Here is a 26,673-nt window from a genome sequence, read left to right on the forward strand (position 1 = left end):
AATTATCCTCCCGAAAGAAGTCAAATTTAAACACTACTAAAAAGTCAAATTACACACAGCAAAAATATCTAAAAACCACATCGTGCCATTCTTACGAAATGGAATCATACCAAGATATTAAGAACATAATCATTAGTTTTCTTCAAAAAAGAAAGAACATAATGGTAGTTGAAAAACACGATATGCAAGGCCTATCATAACTTTGACAAAACGCCCACCAGGAAAGGTGGGGAGAAATAAAAAAGAGACAAGGATAAAATAAACCTTCTCAATCAAATCAAGAATGTCTTGGTTGTCAATAAAGTCAATGTAGCTCCAGTTAATTTCCTCATTGGTATATTCTTCCTGCTCCATCTTGAACACGTGCTGCTCCAAGTAATCAAATCTCAACGAACTGAAACTTTGTGCTCACAGATGGGCTCAAGTATTACCTCATTGAAATGTTGTTGAAGTTTCTCATTGGCAAAATTTATACAAAACTGCTCGAAGCTGTATAATTTGGAAAATAGTAAATATCCAATGCCAAGCAAGCGAAGTTTATTTACTAGAAAAATATACCTATTATGTTCAAAACACTCGAATCCATAGATATCTAAGACACCAATCTGCATTCTTGAATTTTTATCCTGCCCAACAGATATGTTGATATTTTCCACAAGCCTGGGAATAAAAATCACAGAAACCCATCATTAAAAGACCATGATGATAATAAGAAGTAATTCAAAATCATTCAATATACCAATCGAATAATCGAGCATATACAGTCTTTGCTAATGCATCACGGCTAGCTGCTGCTGCTTCACAGTCAAGAGCCTTCACAATGATTCCCTCAGTGGTCTGGATCAATCGAGTACACAATGTAGCAAGCAGAAGTTTTGGATTACACCTTATTCAAGAAGAAATATACAGAAAAGTCAGAAAACATAATCACGTAACATAGAAACATGCTTTATCACAAATACAATTAATCTGAAGCAACCAATAGGCATCAATTAAAATGATATCAGGATAAATTCACAAATAACTTTGGGACTGCATACATCAAATGCCCGACCCGAATGTTCCCCCACCTGAATCCCCTCTGGTGTGGGAGTCCAACCCAAATGCCCCACCCAAAACCCCACCACAACCTCCTCGACTGGAATCCCTCCGCCAGGGGAGCCCAATCTGCACACTCGCCCCGCCCAATCCACACAACCTCCTTGGCGGAGCCCCTCCACCGCAGGAACCTGATCGACTGAACCTACCCCACCTATTGCTCCATAGCCAAACCCAGATCCTAGAATCACTAGGGAAGCAAAATCTGGCAACACCCCATTGCAGCGAACAGACGGACAAGGGGCAGCCCAACTCACAATCAGCCTGAGCAGGGAAAGAGAAGTAGAAGAGATGAATCTCTATGCTAGACCCACCAATAGAGGGACTTTAATGCAGGAGTTAGCTCGATGCAATGACACAAGCAGCAGCTCCAACCTTCGTCACTATGAGAGGGTTAGGTTCAGCCCCTCCCTGATTGGCCCAAGGGGAACAGTCAGCCGAATGTTGCACCAACAAAGGGGATATGGATCCCCAGTACTAGGGGGGACAGGCTAAATTCGGGATAGCTGAACGACCCCATCCCACCTCCCCGTGACCTTGGGGAGTCAGCATATGGCAAAAAATCATCAGGCTGGGTGGCCGAAGTGTCTCGCATGAAGATGTCCTAACAACTGCGTATCACACTGTTTCCGCTGCCTTCTCAGGGTTCATTATGCCTGGAACTGCAGGAAACCTCTATCGTGTAGGCATTGCAGGGGATTTGGACACCAACAATACTCCTGCCCAAGGTCTAACCCCAAAGAAAAAAGAAAGGTGATCCCACGAGTCGAAGTACAAGGAGAGGACAAACGAACCCCACCAAGAGAGACTGAGATGGCGGAGTGGTTCATTCCAAGATTGTCTACTAGGCGAAGTGGTGAGAGGCCCTTGGGAATTTGAAGAAATCAAGAGCAGGCTACAGAAGAACTTCTCGTAACTGGGAGAAACATAACTTTTGAGACTAGAAATGGGAGTCCTCTTCTTATGGGGGTTGTCCATGGCAGCATAAGTGTCTATATGTGGTTGGACACAACATATCAGCACAACCGAAGTAATTAGATGGTGTCGGGTACTACAGAGTGATGGAACGCCATACAATGAGCCACAAGACAATCATCTTGGAGTTTCGCGGGATGCCGATGGGATCTTGGATGCGGGCTGTACTAACCGCCCTAGTAAGACCCTTTGGCCGACTCTGCCATGTTATATTGAGTGGGTTGGACTGCAGGGACTCAAATCTCGTAGTACTGGAGGTTGAGGTGGCAAGGGAGGTCTCTCCAGCACCCTGGCTCCCGTTACAATGACCGAAAGGTACATGCATGGTGAGGGTGTCAGAACACCATCCTCCATCAGCCTGACATCTGAGACGCAAGGGGCGGAGGCAAGAAGAGGCCAGGGAAAGGAAGTCGTCGCAGTTGAGACAAGGCATCAGAATGCCAGTCCATCATTGGAACTTGTTAGTGAGAGGCCTCTCCTAGTGGGTCATGTTCTATAAACCCACTAGGCTCCCTCACTTATCACTAACTCATATTCTCTCCTCTCTCTCTCCTAGGGTATATATACCCCTCCTCATGTACATTCTAGTTAAGGAATTCATTTCCTCTCCTTCCTCCAAGCCCTAGCATGGAGTTCAACAGAACTAACCATCATCCCCCAACTTTTGGTAACTCCTCTACCAATGGAGGCCCCAAATGAAGATCCCAACTGTACTGGGGTCTCTAACGGTGAGGATCTCAATGAGACCTTGGCCTCTCTGGCCTCTACGACAACACACTCACCTCAGGACGAGAACACGGCTCGAGCTGATATAGCGCTACGCGGCCAGCTGAAGACACGAAAGAGCACAGCTGCACATGAGAAGAGGGTCGGACTGGACGGCAAACATCCCATTGTGGAGACCGAAGGGGTGGGAGATAAAATGGTGGGGAGAAGCAAATTTGGACCCCCGAGAAGACTGCACATAGGGAGGCCAATCATGAAGGGAGATATATTTGGCAAACTCAGCAGGTATCGACGGAAACCATGGTATGTGTGGGATAAATCAGGCGCAAAGGTTTTGCTGGTAACTGGAAAAGGAGGGAGCCCACGTTTTGTGGAGTCGGAAAGGGAAGGTCAAATACCAGAACAAGGTACAGACCAAGTGAAGCAGCCCACTTTTGTAGAGAAAAGCAAGGAGCAGAACGAGATGGGTTGGAAGGGGCAGAGGTAGGGCATGAAGATATAACAAGTTCAGGCCAGAGAGACACAGACCGGAACGGCAAGAAGCCCATTGATGAGATGAGTACAGAGATGGATGCCAGTATGGCAGTGGCCAGTATGGAGGTTAGACGACAAGTGGAAGAAGATATGGATTTAAACCCTCCAATCAAAGCCATAGCAGACAGAACAGGACTCTGTCAGCCAGACTACTCCCATTGCTGATCACTTTCTATATTTATCGTTTCCTTTTTCTCATGTTTTCTACTTGTTACTTATTTCCATTCTAGACTGATGGGCATAACTATCAGCCCAATATGTGTATCTCATGACCTGGTATATAAAACCAGGCTCGTGTAGTGAAAAAGGTGTTCAAACATGAGTTCTGTTCTCATCAAGGGATTCTATCAAGTCCTCAGGAGACACCTGCCTTCATTGTCAACAGATTCCAACAGGAGCAGAGGCTGGAGGGGGCTGAGATGTTTGCACATGAGATGCATCTCATGGAATGTGAGAGGCCGCCGGGACAAGCAGAGAAGGGGGATAGGGGGGAGATACCTATGCAAAAGGGAAGCAAATGTGGTGTGCTAGCAGGAGACTATGTTGGAAAAGTGCAAGGCGTGGGATAGGAGAATTGCAGGCGAGGACTTCCTCACGGGCTATGTATCTATGAGCGCATTAGGAAGATCCAGTGGAGTGATGGTGATCTGGAATGAGACCCTTTTTTCTCTGAAGAAGAGAATTGGTAGGGACAGTTCACAAAGGCGGCACGACTAAAGAGACAAAGGGACGGCATGCAGGTGGTAGTCATCTCAATCTACTGGCCAGTGAACCCGGTTCTCAGGACATCCCTCTGGTGAGAGCTAGCAGAGTTCGTTACTAAATTCCAAGGTTTTCCATTGCTATTCAGGGGCAATTTCAACGTAACATTATAGGCAGAAGATAGACCTAATGGAGTCAGAGGACAGGTTGTCGGCACGGAAGAAATTTGGGTACTCATTGCAGAGGCATCTTTAAAGGAAATGGGGCTGCGTGATTCTACATACACATGGAGAAACTCAGCAGGCCCTACAACTCTATCTCAAATGGATCCCTTGCTATGCTAGGTGGAGCTCATAGAGCAGTTTCTGCTAGCGGATGTGTGGTCGCTTCCTCAACCCCTATCAGACCGCACCCTGATAATATGGCATTCGCAAGAGAGGACCCTGCATCCCACATACATTAAGCTGGACAGATCTTAGCTTCATGAGGGTGTTAGACAATGCCCTATTTCCTATTTCCCTGTTTCTCTATTTCGAATTTCCTATTTCTCTCTTTCTATTTCCTACTATTTCCTGTTCCTCTCATTATTGGGCCTGGCCCATTATGAATGTAACTGTTACTGGATCTGTATTTATACAGATCCTGCAAGTTAATGAAATGTGGCTTTTCATCTTCTTCCTCTTCCAAACCCTAGCCGCCAGGAGTGAGAGAGAGAGATTACAGGTTCCAGAAGGGATCCTGCCATGGTATCAGAGCCCTAATCCGGGCCATTCTGCTGTGTTCACCAGCAGTGATTTCGGCCTGCCTGGAGCAAGGAGCGCCTGGTCATGGCAAATGCGGAGATGATGACAAGGTCTGGAGTAAGCCAAGCTTCATCAGAAAAGATGATGTCTCTTCAAGACTGTGAGAGAGCTCCACAGATTATTTTTCCCAAAGTTCCTGAGTCGGTGAAGTATGATGGCTTAAACCTACTTCACTGGAGTCAGTATGTCGAGTTGATTCTTGATGGACTGGGATTCCTTGATCACCTCACTAGGGTGGTCGATTCTGAAGATCCAAACTACAGAGTTTGGAAGCAAGAGGACTCACTGGTTCATGCTTGGCTCTTGGGCAGCATGGCTGGGGAATGATTCAAGAAATTTCTGTTCCTGAAGACTGCAAAAGGAATATGAGACCATGCACAGAGGAGTAGCTCTAAATGAGGTATTGACTGGCGCATCTATAGTTTGGTTACTCGTGCTACTAACTTGGTGCAGGGAGAGCAGTCCGTGGACGAATATTCAACTGAATTAATGGTCCTTTGACGGGAGATCAACCACTAAAGGCCAACTCTGAATCCTGAGTCACCAGAATGGCAGTATGTGATGAAGGATCGTCTCTACAAGTTTCTCATGGGCCTAAACATGGAGTATGAGGCGTTGAGGAGCCAGATCTTACACAGAGAGAGAGTTCCAAATCTTCAAGAGGCAATCAGTATCGTTCTAGATGAAGAGATGAGGCTACAGCAGCTGGTCGAGCCTGGAAAGGGAGAGGCTACAGCCTTCTTGACTAAGAAAAAAGATGGAGTTCTTCCACGCCCTACTATATCAGAGACAAAAAACAGCAACTCCAACCAGCAGGGTAACCAATTCAAAACTCAGCAGGGACGTGTGAATAAAGGAGATGAGAAGGATGATCTATTCTGCACCTACTGCAAGCGCTGGTGACATACTCAAGACATGTGCTGGAAGCTGCATGGGAAACCAACTCAACAGGGGAAGGCTTATACAACCACTCATTCACAAACTGAACCCCAAAAATCTTCAGCAGCCGAGTGTGTGAAGCCTACTTCCGCAGGCCAGCTGGGCGAGTTGGAGAAGTTGGAGGAGGAGATCGAAAATTGGCTTTTCGTCTAGATGAAGGTTTGTGAAACCATTCCAAGTTGAAATGAAGAGATCAAAGAGATGAGGTTACAGGATCCAGAAGGGATCCTGACAGAGGGTTTCACGGAGGAGATCGAAAAGTAATGAACAAATGGTTTGCAACATAGGTTGGCAATGGGTAAATATGTCCAACAAACTTGGAGGTCTGTGAAACCATTCCAAGGACTTACGAAAACATATACAGAAGAAACAAAACAGAAGGAGATCAGATGCCTTAGCCCAAATCATGCTCATGGATGACCTAGAGGCTGTCTGAGTTCTATCATAAGAGGAAATGGAGCAGCATAGACATAGAGAAACAGTTACAAGAGAGGATAAGTTGGAGCTGGATTGGCGGCAGAGGTCAAGACAATAGTAGCTGAAGGAGAGCGATGCCAACACAAGATTCTTTCATCTGATGGCTAATGAGAGGCGTATCAACCAAATTTTGAGGGTGCAAGCTGAAAGCCAAGAGTATGTAGGAGCCCAAGCAAATGGTAGAGCACTGAACGATCATTCCAAGATTTTCTCACGGCGAGGGGCTAGACATAAATGGAGGTGGAGCGAACAAGGAACAACTCCGCTGAGTGCGGCACACAAGGGGAATTGGTGTGTCCCTTCTCAGAGGTAAAGTCTGAGCCACCATCAAGGGACTGAATGAAAGATGTCCCAGAACCAAATGGCCTCCCAATTTTCTATTTTAGTGTCTTTTGGAAGATGGCCAAACAGAGGTAATAGCCACACTGGAGCAGTTTTGCCAAGGAAATTCTGGACTGGAAAGAATAAACCAGGTTTACTTGGTGTTCCTCACAAAATGTCAAGGAGCCACTAGAGTGAGAGACTTTGACTTATAGCATTATCCAACTCCATATATCTTATTATAGCCAAGGTCTTGGCCAACCGGCTCAGAGCGGTGATCGGTGACTTGGCTACCCTTTCCAATCTGCATTTGTTACAGAATGACAACTGGTTGATGACGTAGTGGTCGCATCAGAAATATTGACAACATGGAACAGATTGAAGGTAAAAGGGTTCATGTGGAAGGTGGATTTGCAAAGGCATGGTTGGGACTTTTATATGGGCATCATTATGGTGATGTGGCTTTCCAGCAGATTAAGTGGGATGAACTATATTTTTTGGCAAAAAACACGATACCGGGTACGGCCAACCCACGGGTTGTGCTCGTAGACCAATCCAATCGTACCATGGATGCCACCCGGGGGGTTTCATATATTAAGTGGAGTGTTTAAAGGCATGGAGTGAGCCTAAATATCCCAATTACTGTTGGTCAGCTGCTGGTGTTTTTTCCATTCTTCTTTTTTTTCTTTGTTTTTCATATTTCGACCCCCCCTCAGGCTCACACGTGGGAACAGCCTTTAAGTGGCTGCAGGTGTGAGCCCTTAGGAGTCACATGTGAGCCCTCCGGTCACATGTGACTCTGTCAGAGGTCACATGTGACCTTTCCAAGTCGCCCCCTTTTTATGTAAAAGAGACCAAACCCTAATGAGAGTGATGAATCTCGTTTTTGGGTTTTTCTTCCCTCCTGTTCATCCTCAGGAGCCGCCACTGGCTGGAGCTTTACTCTGAATGATCTCTCAACAATTTAACAATTACACGTCAACCCTACTCTCCCACGCCCATGGTGCAAAAAGAAAAAGATGCAAGTGATGATACTGAGGCTGTTCCTGCAGAAGACTGTAGACTTCCATGTCGTGCATGTGTCCCTCGGAGTTAGTACTACATGGAGTATGAAGGTCCTCGCGTCATCTTCAGATATGAGCATGGAGGTACGCTGAGAGACATCAGTTTGGCAGGAGGTCACGCACTCCCGCCACTAGTGCTGCATGATTTACGCCACTCTTGGGGGCTAGCCTTTGGCAGGAGGCAACGCATGCGGAGAGCAGGCAAGCCGAGGCTCTCAAGGTGATGACAACCACGAGCCACATGGGGAGGTCCTGCCAAGTGATGAAGAGGGAGGGGGTGGGGGAGCATACCACATAGTTGGCGAGGGCATCTGACGTATGGTTCCCCTCGTGCAACTGGTGACAAATGCTTGTCACACTGGGCGACACTGCATGATGTCTTGTCATACGCTCCAGAGATCCCACTATGAGCATGAGCCTGCACTAAGCATGCTGACCAACAACTGTGAGTCTAATTCTATGATGATATGGTGAAGGTTGCGCTCCTCGCAGAGCACCAAACCATCATGTATCGCCATAGCCTCGGCTGTGGAATAGACTAAAAGATTTATTATGTCGCAGTCTTTTTCATTGTTGGTGAATGAGGAAAGAGAGGTCAGAAAAGGATACCCTCTAGCACCGCTACTCTTTGTCTTGGATGTGGCCACCCTTGCCATAAATGCAATGGAGGCTTGCTCGAATAGCCTATTGAAGGGATTCCAGACCCCTAGTTTCCCGTCGGGTATCCCTCTAGTGCAAAATGCAGACAATACCATTTTTTTCATGAAGGGTTCTGAGGAGGCCAAGAAACTATACATCTTGCTAGATCTATTTGCGGATTGCTCTTGTTTACACATTAACCACACCAAGTCAGCCTTTGTTGGCCTTGGATTATCACAAGAGGAAGCCCTTTGTTCCAATGCCTTGGGGACACCTAGTGGTATACTACACATGAAATAATAGGGTCTGCCATTGACAGGGGGTTGTATTAAGGCCACTGACTGGCAGCCGGTATTGGAGAGGTTGGAGAGGAAGTTAGAGGGATGGCAAGGCAGAGTACTGCCATGGGAGTGACAATTAATGTTGTTGCGACACCTGCTTACAACGATATCCATTTTCTACCTCTCGGTGTTAAAGCTACCAGTGGAGGTCGGCAATCAATTGGAAAGTATGATGTGAAGGTTCCTATGGAAAGGCTCAGGATTTGAGGAGGAGCAGGGACTGGTCCTCCTATCATGGGACATAGTGTGCAAACCAATCCGCTTGGGAGAGCTGGAAGTATTGAAAATGCAAGATTTGAACATAGTTTCACAAGAAGTGGGTGAGCAGGCTGATGGGATCACGAACAGATATGGTTACACAGATCCTAAAGCAAATCTATGGATCAAGATTGGACTGGTGGAGTCACGAGGCTCCGGTCCGTGGGTCCTCTGCTTTACAGGGAATGAGACAGGTGTTTCCTCAAGTCTGAGAATTCTTCAAAGCCAAGCTAGGGAACCACACATCATTATGTTTTTGGCTAGATGCATGGTCGGGTTTGGGTACACTTGAGTCAGAATTCCCGCACTTGTTTGTCCTTGCACTGACCCCTCAGGCCATGGTTTGGGAATGCAGGGATGGCCCATGGATTCCAAACCTAGGTGACACCTTGTCTGACCAAAGAATAGAAGAATATATGAGGCTGCAGCAGCTCCTGATCCACCTCTGCCCACTAGGACGGAAATAGGACGGGTAACAGTGGATAGGCACACTGATGTCTGTTCGAGATGCCAGTGCGAGACTCTGCTGCAGACATATATCGGAAGAACCGAGGATCCTCAACATGTGTTGCATCAGATGGAGACAAAATCTCCACCTTGAGGTGAGATTTTTATGTTGTCTGCTGCTTCGACGAAGACTAGTGACGAAGCTCATCAGGAACACATGGCTCCCGGACGCCTTTAGAGAGTATGCTTTGTGGGCAAGCAGCAAAGAAGAATGTGGCCATCTATTCTTCGAGTGCTTGTTTGCCCAAGCTGTGTGGGCAAATCAGCCAAATGAGACCTTTTGGGACTCCATATAAGGTGGCCCACACAAGGGTTGAGAGGGGCATGGTCAACCCTTTGCAGTGCTCTGGGCATTATTGCTGCACAAGAGCTAAGTCATCTTCAACAGACGGAAAGCGTTGACAGAAGTTGTTAAACTAGTAGTGGCATGTTTATACAAGTAGTGGCCCATTGTCAGGGCACGGGACAGCCATGTAGGCCATTTATGTACTTATTGTTCATATTTATATATCACAATGAGAGGGTCACTGATTTTGTGTGATCCCTGCGATCTTTTAAAAAAAAAATCTTTCTATTTTTCAAATTTTTCATCCTCACATAGGCCTAAATTTTCATCCCTGCGATCCACGAATTTAATTCGTGGATTTTAGACTCAAGTGCAACTGACCATATGACCTGCTCCTCTCCAGACCTTATAAATAGACAAACTGTCATTTCATATGGGAGTAAATCCTATCGCACCGGAAAGCCGCACAAGAGATCATGAAGATGGTCTGACTCAGAAGCATATCATATGAAATCTCTGGCCAACAGACCTTTTGAAAAACTTGGCCCAATATTTAAGCCCATAAAATTTATGTAGCCTAGAACAAGTAGCATAAAATCTAGATCATATCCAACTGCTGTATGCATCACAACTGAAACCAGTACAGAGCCCACAAGGCCAGTAACCAGCATTCCCTTGAATGATAAGCAAATCCTGAGTCTGTGATAGATAGGGTTGGCAGTCAACGACAAAACTTGTCATCGTCATTAATGGTTTGATGAAGAGGGCAATGATGATGATGAAACTAGAAACTGAATGCCAATGATGATGTGACAAAACTTGATGCTGATGAAGATGAGAAATATAAATAATGTTCAAAAGTAATTATATAAATTATATCCCTTAAACTCTATCTATGTGCCACATTTAATCTCTCAATCTATCCATCCATCCATCTCTTAATGTCTTTTTCCATATATCTCAATCTCTGTCTATCATTCTCATCTCTCCCTACCTACCTATGAACTGTCATACCTCTCGATTTATCTCTGACTGTCTATGTATACCTCCCTCTCTCTATAAGTATGTTTATCTCTCTCTGTCTCTCTCACTATCTATATCTCTTCATATATCTCTTGACCACTCTATCCATCACCGACTATAATTTAGCATTTTATCTCCATAACTCTCTACATCTCCTTATGTTTGTTTCTATGTCTCTCTACCTATCTATAGGTCCATTTATCTTACCCTCTCTATCTTTTGAGATGTATATCTCTCTCCACCTTTCACTAAACATCTCTATCTATCTTTATAAGTATCCCTCTACCTATCTAGCGATACACTTTCCCCCTACTGCTTGAGAACCAACCTGAGGAGTTCTGGGTGAATACCATCAGCTGTTGACCCCTGGTGAAGCTCCGCATCAGCACGATCCCCTCTGGCTGCACTCTTGCCAGTGTAGAAGACTCATGAGGGGGTTTGAGAACAAAGAAGACCAAAAATCACCTTTAATTGTACCAATGGCCAGCAATAATACTGGGCCTTGAAGGTTCAAGAGAAAAACAAAAAGTAATGGTTATATATCCCCACATATAACAACAGTTCTACAAGGTTTGTTATAGGATATGACATCATTGAATGTTCTAGATGCTTGACAGCTGACACCTGTCATACCACATTTGATGATAATATAGTACTGCCCTCTTGTTGGAGCAGCCTATCGGGTTTCAGTCTATGAAGAGTTCTTCAGAGGCAAACTTGGCAGGAATAACCTCTCCTGTGGTGTAGACCTTCAACCCTCCCCTCACAGGTCAGCTTAGAGTGGAAGTTGCTCAGGCAGAGGGTGTACAACTAGAACGATAAACAGACAATGGAGAACCTGGCTGGATGCTTTGACAACCTCAGGAAACCAGAAAGACTTGCTCAGGCAAACGGCTTCATGAGGATTTTTTTCTGGTTACCATAACCAAACAGGCTCGTCGAACCCAGGCACAGCTCGACCTGTTAAGACGACTGCAGACCCTACTCCAAGTGATTAAGCACTCTGAGCAGGTAAAAATAAACTGACTCAACTCTCTACTGAATTTTTTGCAGAGAAAAGAGAAGGGCTTATGATATAGCTGCAATGAGACATAGAGGCCAGGAAATATAGGTGTCAAAAGAAACTTAGCATCTTCACGTTACAAGAGGATGAAGAGGACGAGGTTCAACCCATTCACAGAAGATCTGATGCAAATGGATAAACATTCATCCAATCATGCGTCATAATTGGCAATGCAAGTTTTCTAAAAATCTGCTCCTCCAAAATTGCATAGTTTGCTGAAATTATGGGGAGTTTTCAGAAATCTAAAGGTAAAGGTCTCAATTGATGGAGGTGCGACCTCAAATTCAATATTCCAACCAGAGATTATAGAAGATGTATTGGGAGATGGATATTACTGGCAGACAGCAGGGATATGCCTTAAATTATCCCTATCACTCCAAAACATCTCATTTAAACAGAACTTCATTCTTTTTATCTGGGGCAATATTAATATTCTGTTGGGTATTGCTCACCTAAGAACCCTCCATTGGTTTCATTGCAATTATAACCACTTGATGTCCAAGATTTCATTGCAGAACCAGATTCACCTTATCAAAGATGATCTGGTTTAAAAAACACCAAATTATCATCTTTCAGCATGGAGCGAGCCCATCGAGACTGGGTCGCTTCTCTTCAAAAAGTCAAGTTTATCAACTGAGAAGAGTCGAATGCTGCAATGGAAGTATATCCGGATTACAGCCTTGTTAAAATGGGTCCAATTTGCTTAGTATTTCGAGGAGGCAAGCCTAGATGCATCCATAGGTACATACAGGTAAATTTAGCACCCCCCTGATAGTTCACAACAAATGAAAAAACCAAAGGTAGGTAATTCCAGATATTGATGAGGCAAACTTTCTCTCTGACTACATCTTTAAGTAATACCAACCCTAGCAACGGATGTGATCAATAGTCCAAGAGATGAATCAAGTGCATCTATTTTCAAGCAGACTTCATAACGATAAGTTGAATAAACAAAAGTTCAAAATTGATTTGATCAAAAAACAAGTCCAGGTTGCCATTAAGTTGTTATACCTTTGATCTATGTTTCAGAGATCAGCGGCAATGTGTTGAAACTTGATACGAACCTTGATCTAGGTTCGTCTCGGGAGGGAAGAGGATGAGGCGAGGTTGGAGATTCCCGGGGTAGAGGGGTGAAACGGGAAGGGTCGGGGAAAGGCCGAGCTGAGGGGGTAGGGATCGGTCGCGGACGAGCCGCCTGAAGATGCAGTGAGGAGGAGACGGTCGCGGGGACGGGGACCGTGGAGGGAGAAGACGAGGCCAGACCTGGACTTGGAGAGGGGGAGACAAGGCACTACTTCATTCTAACTTCTTCTTTCTTGGCTGACCTCCTAAAGGGAGGGCATCCCTATTTAAAGGGAAATACATGAAATCAAATGACTGAAATGCCCCTGTGGGCTAAATGCCCAAAGTACCCCTCGGAGGGTTTAGGATCCTATCAAAACTCAAACTGGAGAGCCACTAATAAATTGAAGTTAAGATGAAAGCATGCTACATCTGCCAGAGTCACTTCACAAATTATTCCCAAAATGTTCAACCATGGGGCCGATTCAGGCTCAGAATCTGTTACAATCTAGTACTACGATTTCTTCTATTTCTACCTTGAGATAAGGAACCTATCAATTGCAATAAGATACTCTATGAGGGCATTTTTAAAAATTGAAAGACGTTTAGGCCAGCCTGGGTAGCTACAAGTGCTACCTGAACGATAATTAATAGATCATCATAAAAGGTGTCCCACACAATGGGTATAAAATGTGGAAGAATGTCAGTAAAATCATGACAAAAGTCATCATTGATAGGACCTGTGGAACTATTAAGAAGCTGTTAATCAACCAATAATTTAATTATGAAAATGTAAAGGAGAAGATTCTAAATTTACTGTTCTTTTATACAGTTAAAAACACCTTGTTCTTCGTAAAACAGAACGTACATGTACTAGGAAAATATTACTACCGTTTCATACGCAATAATAATTCAGGACCAAAGCCAAAAATACAGTGCAAAATTACCTAAATAAATTAGCAGCTTCTAGAAGATGATATTGAGACTTCTCGTCCTTCACAATTGACGAGTCATGCTCTCGACCAGGAGAAAATTCAATGTTTCCAAGGTGCAAAATAGCAGCTAATAATCGAAAAATAGCCTCCTGAATATGATAACGAACGTAGAAAAAGGTTCAACAGGTTTAAAAACACACAGGAGATTGACAATTGGCTAGAAAGAAAGAAAACCACAGTAATCAAAGTGGATAAAGACGGAACCTGATCGCAAGAACTAATACCAACAACATCCATGGCTCTACGGGTTTTTGAATACTCTTCCTTATTATTAATGCCATCTAACTCATAAGTATTACTCTGATTCAAGTAATGGAAACTGCTCGGATCGCCAAGCTTAAGCTTCTTTGCATCCTGTAAAATAAAAAGGGAAAAACATTGAGGCAAACTATTAAAACATCAACAAAAAAGAATTCATGACTTCCTGTTTTTTTTTGAAGAAAAAATTCATAACTTCCTGTTATGAGATATAAAAAAATCTATTAAAAATACCGAAACATCATAGTACGATCCAAGGGGGTTGTACTGTTTTCTATAATTCCCACAACTAATGATAATGAAATGTTTTGATTCAGTCAATGCTCCACGTCCAACTGTTAGATTGTAGGGCTAAAATGTCTTTCCCCAGTTTCTCAGGAGGTTTTGTGTAAAAGTGTAATTCTACTTGTCTTTCCCTAGTTTCTCAGGGGGTTTTGTGTAAAAGTGTAAGTCTATCTCCCTATTTAAGGCAGGTAGAACATGAATGACATTGAGCAATTCTACTTATTTTCTAGGGTTTTCATTCCCTCGCTCCCAGGGAAACGGGAGGAATCCTGCCGCCCTGCCTCTCATTCTCTCCTCCGATCAGTCAAAAATTGTCATCAGCAAAAGAGAAAGGGAGGGAGAAGAGACTTTTAGGGGTTCAAGGGGTCGAGAGTTGGATGAAATGGTTGAAGGAGAGTAGAATGGAAGGGGTAGGAGAAGGAGCCGCCTGAAGGCGCAGTAATGTAGGGACGATTAGGAGGAACAAGGATTGTCAAGGTAGAGATGGGACATAGGCATTTGAGGGGAGGGGAGACAAGGAGCTTCAACTTCTTAGTACTTTTTCCCAGCCGCCCTCCTAATGGTAGTGATGCCCTATTTAAAGGGAACATGAAGAAGGAAAAGACATGAATGGGCCTTATGGCCAAAAGATTAGACTGACCCTTTGGGGGGTTGCGGAATGTAAACAAGAAAAGAACAATTCTTCATAGCAAATGAAAGAGATTACAGGGTTTTATAGGAAGCCCTAATGGGCTGACTAGAGAGGGCCCTTAATGGGCTAACAAGAGAGAGAAAATAAAGACATGTAATACTCAGATCAACACTCCCCCTCAAGCTGGAGCGTGGATGTTATCCACACCCAGCTTGGAACAGAGCTCCTCAAACCTAGGGGCATGAAGCCCTTTGGTGAAGATATCTGCAAGCTGTTCAGCGGACGGAACATAAGGCGTGCAAAAATCTCCCGATTCAAGCTTCTCTTTGATGAAATGGCGATCGATCTCGATGTGCTTTGTACGGTCATGCTGAACGGGGTCATGAGCAATGCTAATCGCCGATTTGTTGTCGCAGAACAGCTGGACAGGAGAGGGAACTGGACACCGTAGCTCACGAAGAAGCTGGGTAATCCAAAGTGCTTCACACAGACCATGCGCAAGGGCACGGAACTCCGCTTCAGCACTCGATCGAGAGACCACTTTCTGCTTCTTGCTCCTCCAAGTAATCAGATTGCCGCCCAAGAAGGTGCAATACCCAGATGTGGACCGACGATCAACCACAGAGCCGGCATAATCTGCATCGGTGTAGACTTCAAGACGCAGGCCGGTATGGCGAAACAGTAATCCACGGCCAATGGTGCCCTTCAGGAAAGCGGAGGCGATGAGCAGCATGAAAATGGCTCATGCGAGTCTGCACGAACTGACTCAGAACACCCACTGAATATGCAATGTCCGGGCGAGTGTGGGTGAGATAAAGCAGTTTTCCCACAAGTCTTCTATATGGGCCAGGCTCAGCAAGCTCCTCATCCGCATCGGCACCAAGTCGATGGTTCGCATCAATCGGTGTCGAAGCAGACTTGGCGTCCTCCTTTCCAAGCTCACAGAGAAGGTCCACCGTATACTTTCTCTGACAAATAAAGATCCCGCTGGAAGAATAGGCCACCTCTATGCCAAGAAAGTACCTCAACGGGCCAAGATGGCGAATAGCAAATTCCGACGAGAGATACATAGCCAGCTCAGTAATGGTTGTCGTATCATCACCCGTAATAATGATGTCATCCTCGTACACAAGAAGAATAGCGACTCCCCCTGACGTGGAATGGCGGTAGAAAAGGGTGTGATCACCATTACACTGACAGTATCCACGACGCTGCATGGCCGTCGTGAAACGACCAAACCAGGCACGCACGAGAGATTGCTTCAAGCCATATAATGCTTTCTTCAGGCGACAGACAACAGATCTGGAGACGATGGCACTAAGGAAGTGTAGCCAGGAGGTAATGCCATGTAGATCTCCTCAGTCAACTCTCCATGCAGAAAAGCATTCTTCACATCATATTGTTGCAAAATCCAGCCCCGATCCGCAGCAAGGGCCAATAAGATCCGCACAGTATTCAGCTTGGCGACGGGAGCAAAGGTCTCCTGAAAATCAATGCCATGTTTCTGAGTGAACCCTTGTGCCACAACCCGGGCTTTGTGGCGCTCAATAGAACCGTCAGAATTATGCTTCACAGCATACACCCAACGGCTACCCACGAGATGCTTCCCGGCCGGTAGAGGAACCAGATCCCACGTTTCATTGTGCGCAAGAGCCTGAAGTTCTTCCGCCATGGCCTAACGCCAATGCGGAAATGAAAGGGCAATGTCCACCGTCTTGGGAAGGGAAGTGGCATCAAGGGAGGTGAGAAGGGCATGATAAGAGGGTGAGAGGCGATGAGAGGAGATAGATTCCGCCAACGGATAGAGGAGAGGAACGGGAAGAGGCAGCACGGCTAATGAGGAGGTGGCAGGAGGGGTGGAGGTTGAGGTAGGCGAGGCAGCAGGATCGAAGAAGGAAGCCGAGGCTTGCGGCGAGCAAGGGTAATACCATAGCGTTTTTCAGGCGGGCAGCGACGGATAGGGAGCGGAGGAATCAAGAAGGTGCAGCAGAAGGGTCGGCGCAGGAGCAGATACTGGAGGAGGCTCCACGGGAGGGACTGAGGACGGCGGCCGGAGGCGGGTCGGGAGGCACAATTGCTGGAGGAGCAACAGGCGGAGACACGTCGGGCGGGGCCGGTGAAGAGGACGAGGGCGAGGATGAGGAATTCGAGTGGATCGGAGGGAGATGGGGACGATGAGGGTTCAGGAGAGGAGGAGGAATAGTAGGGAAGCAATTCATCAAAGCGTGGCATCTTTGGTGACGGCGAACCGGCGAGAGGGTGGATGATAGCATAAATAGCCTTTTGGGTGGAAGAATAGCCAACAAACACACACTTGATAGCACGGGATCCAGTTTATCACGACCAAGTTGGTGGTTGGGCGCATAGCATACACATCCAAATACACGAGGAGTAAGATGAGTTCGAGAGAGAGAGTTGGAAAGGAATGCTGAAGACGGTCAATGGGAGTGGAGTAGTCAAGCACTCGAGATGGAAGGCGATTAAGAAGATGGATGGCGGTGGAGCGGCTTCCCCAAAAATACTTGGGCACATGCATATGGAAGAGAAGGCTCGAGTCATTTCAAAGATGTGACGGAATTTTCTTTCGCAACGCCATTTTGCTGTGGTGTATAGGGACAAGAAGTTTCATGGATAATGCCTTTGTCTTGGAAGAAGGTGCTTAACGTGGTGTTAACGTAGTCTTTAGCATTGTCGGAGCGAAGCGGCGAATGGATATAGAGAATTGAGTTTGGATAAGGGAGTAAAATTGAGGAATGACACGAGATATCTCCGATTTGTTCTTCAAGAAATATGCCCACGTGAATCGAGTAGCGTCGTCAATAAAGATGCATAACCACCGAGAACCGGAAGTACTATGAATAGGTGAAGGCCCCCACATCGGTGTGAATAAGGGAGAATGGGGTCAAGAATGAGAAGGCGAGATAGGATACGTGGTACGATGATGTTTGGCAATTCGACAAGCAGTACAAACAAAACGGTCCACAGAATGACCTTGAAAGAGTTTAGGAAAGAGACGATAAAGAGTAGCAAAAGAAGGATGGCCGAGACGTCGATGAAAAAGCCACAAACGCTCGTGGGAAGCCGAAAGGGAAACTGCCGCAGCAGCAAAAGCAAGAGAACTCGAACAAGGACGAACAAGATAGAGCCCCTCATGCTCCTCAGCAATGGAAATCGTCGTCCCCGACACCTTATCACGATAAAAACATGAATTAGGAGAGAAGGTAAGGTCTTGTTTCAAGTCGCGAACAAGGCTAGATAGGGAGAGAAGATGATGAGTAAGGCGAGGAACATGAAGAACTTTAGATAGATGCATAGAAGAGGAAAGGGCCACACGACCAATACCCGCCACGGTGAGAAGATCGCCGGAGGCTGTTTTAACTTTGGAGGAGCCAGAAACGGGTGCATAAGTTTGAAAGGCTCGAGGATTTGGGGTCATGTGGGCGGTGGCACCGGAATCAAGAAGCCAAGTGGAAGAGGAAAAAGAATGGCCAGGAGGGGATGTAGGTGTGGGAAGACTGGTGGACATACCTGCGTGGGCCAAGGAGCATGAGCCCACGACTGGAGGATCAAGCAAGCGGCGTAGGCGCTCCATCTCTTCCGGAGTGAAGCCAGCGGGCGAGGCACTAGTCGGGAGAAGACCGTACAGCATAGGCACTTGACCCGGGGGGGCACGGACGAGGCGGCTGCAGCAAGGTTGCTCGGTTGTGCGCGTTTCCGTTGAAGCTTGTAGCACGTCTCCTTAGAGTGACCTCGCTTCTTGCAGTAATTGCAAAACAGCGAAGGATCACCCTTTGGAGAATCCTCCGTCCGAGCCGTCGGACCACGTGGCAAAGAGCCGGGTGGTGGAGTCGACGATGGGCGTGCAGACGAAGAGGAATGAGCTACAAGTGCCGAAGCCGAGTTCTGGGCCTGCTGAAAGCGGGATTCTTCAACCCGCACACTGTGGAGCGCATCCTTGAAGGTAGGACCAGTCTCCCGATGAATAAGCTGAGCCCGTACAACTTCATATTCCGGGTTCAGTCCCATAAGAAACTGGAAAACCCGAAGTTGAAGAGTATATTGGCGGTCCACCGAATGGGGGTCGGGCGGCATGTAGTAGTCAATTTCATTCCACAACGAAATGAGCTCCGTACTGTACTCCATGATAGACCGGTCCCCTTGACGCAGGTTAGCGGCCCGATGTACCAATTCGTACAGAGTCGCAATGTTGTGCTTCTTGGAGTGGCTCTCAAGTGCTGCTTCCCAGACCGCCCGAGCCGACTCTAGAGACATGAATTCACCTTTAACACTAGGTGAAATACTGTCCAAGAGCCAACGATGAACTACCCCCTCAACGTCCAGCCAGTCATAATACTTGGGATTGGTCCGGGAAGGTCCGTCTTCTAGAAGATGGCGCATGAGACGCCCTTTTAAAGTTATCTGGACGTACTGGCGCCATTGCAGGAGATTGAATCCAGTAAACATACCATCCGGAGGCATCCAAGGCAAAGAGGATGGTCCAGAGGAGGACGACCAATTCCCGAGCTCGAGAGGCACCGCAGATGCATGTGGCGTAGATACCGGCGTCGAGTCTGGCGTAACAGTAGAGGTCTGGGCTTCAACCGGGTTCGTCATGATGAAAGCAGAGTAGACCACAGTCAGAAGGCGCCGGAACGACGAGAAGCCGGGACTGCAGGCGCCGAGACGTCGGGCGCCGGGACGGCGGGAGCCGGGAAGGTGGGAGCCGGGGCGGCGCGAGCGGCGGGCGCGAGCGGCAGCGCGAGCCAGCGGCGCGAGCGGGCGGCGAGCCGGGCGGCGCGGCAGCGCGAGCCGGGCGGCGCGAGCCGAGAGGGCGCGAGCCGAGGAGGCGCGGGCGGGGGCGGCGGGCGGCGGAGCGGGAGACGCTTGGTGAGCGGGTGTCAGGACGGCGCGCGCCTGTGAGGCCCGGAGCGAGACGGCGAGAGACCGGAGCGCGAGATCAGGCGGTCGTGAGAACCGCCGAAGATCGGAGCGCAAGGTCGAGCCCAGGAAACCCAGATTAGGGTTAGGGTTAGGGCTCTGATACCATGTAAACAAGAAAAGAACAATTCTTCATAGCAAATGAAAGAGATTACAGGGTTTTATAGGAAGCCCTAATGGGCTGACTAGAGAGGGCCCTTAATGGGCTAACAAGAGAGAGAAAATAAAGACATGTAATACTCAGATCAACACGGAACATATCACATAATGGGAAATGCAATCAGAAACATGAATACCTTGCAGTGAGTATAAGTTTGACAGATTAGATATATCATGGAAGGGGTACATCTTAATATTTAACAGAGAAAGCAATCAGTAGAGAGATAGAGTCCTTTTTATACTGCACTCAATATATTACTTGTTTTGCTTGAACTTTTGGCTTTCTCAGTAAGATGTAATCAAAAGAAAAGGAGAAACTCCAGAAGGAAGCAAATATGCACGTTCTGTGACAGAACTGCTTCCGTGCAAAGGACTTAACTCTCAACAAGACATACTAGAAAACTGACACTGAACTAAACCCCTGTCAGTCGGGATATTCTTATTTCTTGTTTTTTCTTTACTACTTTCTATTTTTTGTCATTTCCTATTCACCCTCTTTCTCTCTTTAATTTATTTCTATTTTCAGACTAATGGACCTTGTTGTTGGCCCAATTCGTGTATCAATGGCCTGGTATTTAAACCAGGATCGTTAATGATAATGTGTGTTGCTATTGTTCAATACCAGTCTCGCCTCCCTTAGGGTTTCTGTCAAAAGCTGTCTAGGGATATCTATCGCCATTGGAGAACAACCCCTAAGACAGAAAAAAAAAAATCAAAAAGAGAAATCAGATGGGAAATCAAAAAGAATAAGCTTGAAGAGACTGAGACAATTTTCATGCGATATGCTGAATCTGCACTGAAAGCATTTTTAAGAGAAATCTCCAGGAAGATGGATTTATTACAACCAGATAATTAGTTTTCAGATATAAAGCATTAAGATCTCCACTACTTGAGGATCCAACACGAGGATCCTTCCTGAGGCTGAGAGTTACCTCCTCAGACGCACAGAGCTGGTAGAAACAATGATAATTCCGTTCACCATCTGCAATTTTCACAACCCGAGAACGCTCCAGGAGATATGTCCTTATTGCAGCACCAGATATCCGCCCATTCTTATCAAACTGAATTTCCACAAACTTCCCAAAACGACTGCAAAAAGTGGAAGTATAACGCCATTCATTTACACAAAAATGATGATTGCAGAGGCAAAGATGTCATCTTCAAAAGGAAAACAGAACGCAAAGAAATAATATTCAAGCAACTAATCAGAACTAAAAACAACTGCCTTTCAGTCTAAAAAACTGGATCCCTCGATGAGTATACAGTACCCCTAATATCTACTTCATTATTTTTTGTCCTTCAGAATCTTAAAGAAGGTGCAGGAAGGCGTTGACATCTTCGAGAGCATTTGGAACAAGGTTTACGACCCAGATAATGTGAACCAGAAGGAGAAGTTTGAGGCGGATTTGAAGAAGGAAATCAAGAAGCTTCAGAGATACAGAGACCAGATCAAATCATGGATCCAGTCCAGCGAAATCGAGGATAAGAAGTTGGACGGCGGCGGCGGAAACGGCTTCAACAGCGGCGTTTTTGGATGGGGGAAGATGGAGAGGCACAGAGGAGATCGAGAGGGAGGAGATCGGCAAAGAGGACCGTCGAGGTGGTTGGACGGTCTGTCGGCGAGGGGTTTTGGACAGGGGAAGATGAAGAGGCACAGAGGAGAGCGAGGGGCGGAGATCGGCAAAGAGGGCCGTCGAGGTGGTCGGATGGCCTGCCGGCTAGCCAGCGGTATTCAGCTCCAGCTCAGCCTCACGGCGGCGGAAACGGTTTTGACGGGGGTGGTTGGCATCATCCGTACAGAGGCGGAGGCGTTCATGGCGGCGGCGGCGAGCCTGATTATCCCCTTGGTGGTGGCGATGGCGGGCGACAACGCTCTTCCCCGGGCGGCCGTGGCGGCGGTGGTGGCAGCAGCGGTGGCGGCGGCGGGCGGAAACGCTCTTCCCGCTGCAGCAGCGGCGGCGGAGGTGGTAGGATTATTACTCTACTGGGGGTCGATTTCATCATTATCGCGGCGGGGCTGGAAAGGAGCCACTGGATTACTCCATGGGCCCGGGGGGCGGAGCTGGCCCAGCAGGGTACCAGAATGGGGCCAGTGGACCTGTCAGGCATGGCCTTCATGGGCCTATGGGCCGCGGCCAGAGGCGTGGTGGCGGGTTCTCTTCGTTCGGCAGAGGAGGATCTTCTGATAATACCGAATCAAGTAAAGCTCTTCGTTGGTTCTGTACCTCAGACTGCAACTGAAAATGATATTCGATCTCTGTTTGAGGAACATGGTAATGTTGTTGAAGTCACATTAATCAAGGACAGGAGACTGGGCAGCAGCAAGGATGCTGCTTTGTGAAGTATGAGATGCTGATGGGGGCTGACAGAGCAATCAGAGCTTTGCACAATCATTTTACGTTGCCTGGAGGACACGGTCCGATCCAAGTGAGATATGCTGACGGAGAGCGTGAACGCCTTGCTAAAGAGGGAATACACTCTTGGGCTGATACGGACACTTCTCCGGCGACTTTGGGGAATAAGTGTGAAAGGCACGGGGACAGAGATGAACATCTATCGGGCCGTACCAACGCTGAATTTCCTCCGCGCCACAACGACGAGCGAGGAGCAGAAGTACGGCGTGGCGATTCCTCTATGCTAGCTGGACGACTGAGGCCTGATGGTAGAGATGGCTATCATATTGGCGCTCTCCCTATTCGTGACCCCACACATAGAGCAGAAGATGAGGAAGAAGGATGGGTGACAGTGGGATCATGTCATTATGAATAAAGAATAAGGATGGGTCAGAGGAAGAAGAAAGATGAGCAGAATAAAGAAGCCACATACCAAGATTATGTCAACGCAATTGAGGTCCTCTGGAGAGAGTAACAGATGCTTCAGATGTTTATTATTGGGACACCATGCACACGAGTGCAGAGAGCCGTTGATTTGTCGCCGATGTAAAGGGACAGGACATCGACAGGCTAATTGCCGGCAAGGTGATAGAGAAGCCCCTAAAGTTAATGAGACGATAGAACAACCAACCCCAGTCCAAAATATTCGGGCGGATCACCCTAATACGAATGTGGTGGATGAAGGCAATAATTTCCTTCAACAGTGCTTGGTGGGAGATATCTTCGGGGACTCTCCAGATTTGGAGGAGGTCCAAAATAATTTGAGGAAGTTTCCGAAGGTTAGGCTGGCAGAACTGGGGAGATTTGATACCAATACTCTACTTCTTTGGGGAGTTTCAATGGCAGCATATGTTGTGATCTGCGGGTGGACACAGAGGATCTCAGATTCCACGGAGGTGAGGATGGTGCCGGGTTCTGCCAGCGGATGGAGCCAATGGGAGGAAGAAAGCAGGGGTGGTGATAGAAGTGTTCGGTGTCCCTTTGGTGCATCGTACAAGTTCAAAACTGGAGAATTTGGTTGCCTCTTTCGGGCAACTTAAGAGTATCATCTCGACGGGTCTGGAATCTGGGGACCCCACAGTGGTGATTCTAGAAGTTGAAATGACAAAAGGTGATTTGGTACCAGAGTTTGTTCGATTCCAGGGCTACACAAGAATCTTCAAAGCAGATATCCGCCCCAAAACCCTCCCGCCGGCACCGGGTGAAATTTAGGGCCATGATGCTCGACAAAGAGGGATGTGGTGTGGGGCGCGGGCGGGGGGAGACTCCTCCTTACGCGTACAACCCTGCAGAGGGCTGGACCACGGTCCAGACGGAATATGAGACAGTGATCATCCCGTCATCCTCGACCAAGGAGGCGAAAGAGCGTGAAAGCCCAAAACATACACGACAGTTGGAAGGTTCGAAGGCGCTGAGGACCCAACATGAGGACATCGCCACAAAGGGACAAAGAACACAACAGACGCAGATACGGCTACCTCAGCGGACGCGAAGAATCACTAAAGAAGACCTTCATCATTTTTAAGGTGTGGTATGTAGACATGGGAAACTGGCCATAACAGATGAGGAGGGCAAGAAGGCATGGGTGGTGGAAAAAACGGTCAATTGCATTTGAGAACAGAAGGACCGGCAAAGAAGACAACCTCGCGACAATCGCCGGCCGAGCCCATATCAAGATGCCCGGCAAGCAAAGAGGCGGAGACTGAAGAGCCATCTAGTCACAACTGGGGAACCGAGATAAGGGAAAACTTGAGCATGCATCTGACGGTGGCTGCGCTGGCTGAGAAAATAGAGCTTCTGCCAGCACAGAGAAAAGGGGGCCAACTTTCATTCCAATTAAGAAATGCGTCTCTTGGAATGTGGATGGGCTCCACGACAAAGGGAGAAGTGGTGTGGTGGGAGGGTATTTGAGCCAAGGGGAGCCGACATAGTCTGCTTGCAAGAGACGATGTTAGAGAAATGCAATGCTAAGCCATGGAACTTGGTGGGACGAGGTTTCCTTGAGGGATATGTGGCTGTCAATGCAGTTGGTAGATCCGGGAAATTATTGGTAGCTTGGAATACATCCAGTTTTGCCAAGGAGGGCTCTTGGAAGGGTCAGCACGTGGCAGCCGTAAAATTGAGGAGAAGAAGCGACAATGTTCTATGTGTGGTGGCCTCAGTTTAAGGGCCAGTTCTTGCGGCCTGTCGACATAGGCTATGGGAGGAGCTGGAAGGTGTGGTCTCGCTCTTTCAAGGGACCCCTATGCTGGTTGGAGGAGATTTCAATGTGACACTAGAGTCAAGGGACAGGCCAAATGGGACTGGAGGGCAAGACCCAGGTTCAGCAGAGTTTTGGTCTTTTATCTCAGGCGCAAGTATGCAAGAAATGGGGCCGACAAACTGTACCTTTGCATGGCGAAGTACGAGGGGGCCTACTACTATATCCCGTCTAGACAGATTTCTCTGCTTAGTGGACCTCCTTGAGAAATATCCAGTGGCCGATGTGCGCCCACTTCCTAGACCAATATCAGACCACGTCCTAATTATCTGGCAGGATAATGCCAGCCATAATTGACCCACGTATTTCAAGTTGGATAAGTCATGGTTAAGAGAAAAAGGATTCAAGGAAGATGTAAAATCATGGTGGGCGTCTCAACCCGTCCAGGGCACCACCACGATGCAACTAGCCAACAAATTGGCAGGGCTTCGCCTTCACCTAATAAAGCTTAAGAAAGAGATCCAAGAAGAAAGACACCTCCAAAGAGATGAAGCCTTATCAAGAGTCCAACAGCTGGATGCCATAGAAGATACTCAGAGTTTGACAGACGCTGAACGCAATGAGTGAAAAACCTACAGAAAGGTAGTGGAAGAAGAGGGCAGGAAGCTAGAGATATACTGGAAGCAATGCTCACAGCAATTTTGGCTGAAAGAGGGGGATGCCAACACTCAGTTCTTTCACTTGGTAGCGAATGGAAGGCGGCGCTTGAACCAAATACTTTGTGTGCAAGAAGGGGATTGGGAATTCGTCAGGTCAAAAGCTGTCAGAGGAGCATTGGCAGATCACTTCAGATCGGTAACTAAAAGAGGGGCTCGGAACCAATGAAGATGGAGCGGAAGGAGCACTTCCAAAGTGACGCAAGAACAACAGGACGAGCTGGTAAAGCCATTCCACGTGAAAGAGGTTCAGGAGGCCATACAAGGATTGAATGGTGAAGGAGTGCCAGGTCCCCATGGTTTCCCAGTTTTCTTCTTTAGCGAATTCTGGGAGGTGGTCGGGTCTGAGGTGATGAACACATTAGACGAGTTTTGACGGGATAACATTGGCCTGGAACGACGCAACAGATCACATCTATTTCTATTGCCAAAGCATCCAGGTGCCATCAACGTTGGGGACTTTAAGCCCATCGCACTGTCGAACTCTATATACCTCATTATTGCCAAGGTACTGGCATACAGGTTAGGGGCAATAATTGGGGACTTAATCAGTCCTTTTCAATCGGCATTCATCACGGGTCGACAGCTGGTGGATGGTGTGGTGGTGGCAGGAAAGATTGTATCGACATGGAAGACGAACAAGACAAAGGGCTTCATTTGGAAGGTCGACTTCGCGAAAGCATATGACTCACTTGATTGGAGATTTGTATGGTCTGTTAAGCGAATGTGTGGTTTTCCCGAAGAATGGGTGGCTTGGGTGAGGCGGTGTGTTATGTCCACTCATGCTCGGTCCTGCTCAACGGCCGAGCCGGAGGGGATGGATCCACCCACAAAGGGGAGTTCGGCAGGGCTGTCCACTAGCACCACTGCTGTTTGTCCTTGCTGTTGACACTTTGGCAACCTGCACCACTAAAGCTTGTGAGCAAGGCCTTTGGAGGGGATTTCACACGGCAAGCTACCCGGAGGGTATCCCATTACTACAATATGCGGATGACACAACATTTTTAATGGAAGGTTTGGTGAAAGAAGTACATACTCAGTCTGCTCTATTAGACTTATTTGCTGACTTCTCGGGTTTGCAACTCAATCGATCTAAGTCGGCTTTTGTGGGTTTCGGACTTTCTTCGGAGGAGGAGCAGTGTGCCAATGCTCTAGGCACACAACAAGGCTCGATCCCAATGAGCTACTTGGGTCTCCCACTGACAAGGAAGCGTATTTTATCTGCAGAATGGCAACCAGTGGTAGAGAAAGTGGAGAAGAGGCTCGAGGGATGGCAGAGC

The 26,673-nt window shown here is 47.2% G+C and overlaps 1 protein-coding gene across 2 annotated transcripts in view; it reads right to left on the reverse strand.

The window, feature by feature from the left end:
* LOC144713700 (protein OPAQUE1-like) overlaps positions 1-26,673 on the reverse strand; it is a 70,598-nt gene that overhangs the window by 31,825 nt on the left and 12,100 nt on the right. For both annotated transcript variants that reach the window (XR_013584125.1, XM_078588368.1), the window contains exons 6-12: positions 21,017-21,173; positions 14,018-14,167; positions 13,766-13,902; positions 740-886; positions 559-660; positions 432-489; positions 265-366 (exon numbers count right to left, since the gene is read on the reverse strand). Coding sequence is in view for 1 of the 2 variants with exons in the window: in XM_078588368.1 (XP_078444494.1) it covers positions 265-366; positions 432-489; positions 559-660; positions 740-886; positions 13,766-13,902; positions 14,018-14,167; positions 21,017-21,173 (853 nt within the window). In the remaining variant the exon portion in view is untranslated. The remainder of the gene's footprint in view (positions 1-264; positions 367-431; positions 490-558; positions 661-739; positions 887-13,765; positions 13,903-14,017; positions 14,168-21,016; positions 21,174-26,673) is intronic.

Source organism: Wolffia australiana, chromosome 16 (genome assembly GCF_029677425.1).
Source record: "Wolffia australiana isolate 7733 chromosome 16, ASM2967742v1".
In the NCBI taxonomy this organism is placed as follows: domain Eukaryota; kingdom Viridiplantae; phylum Streptophyta; class Magnoliopsida; order Alismatales; family Araceae; genus Wolffia; species Wolffia australiana.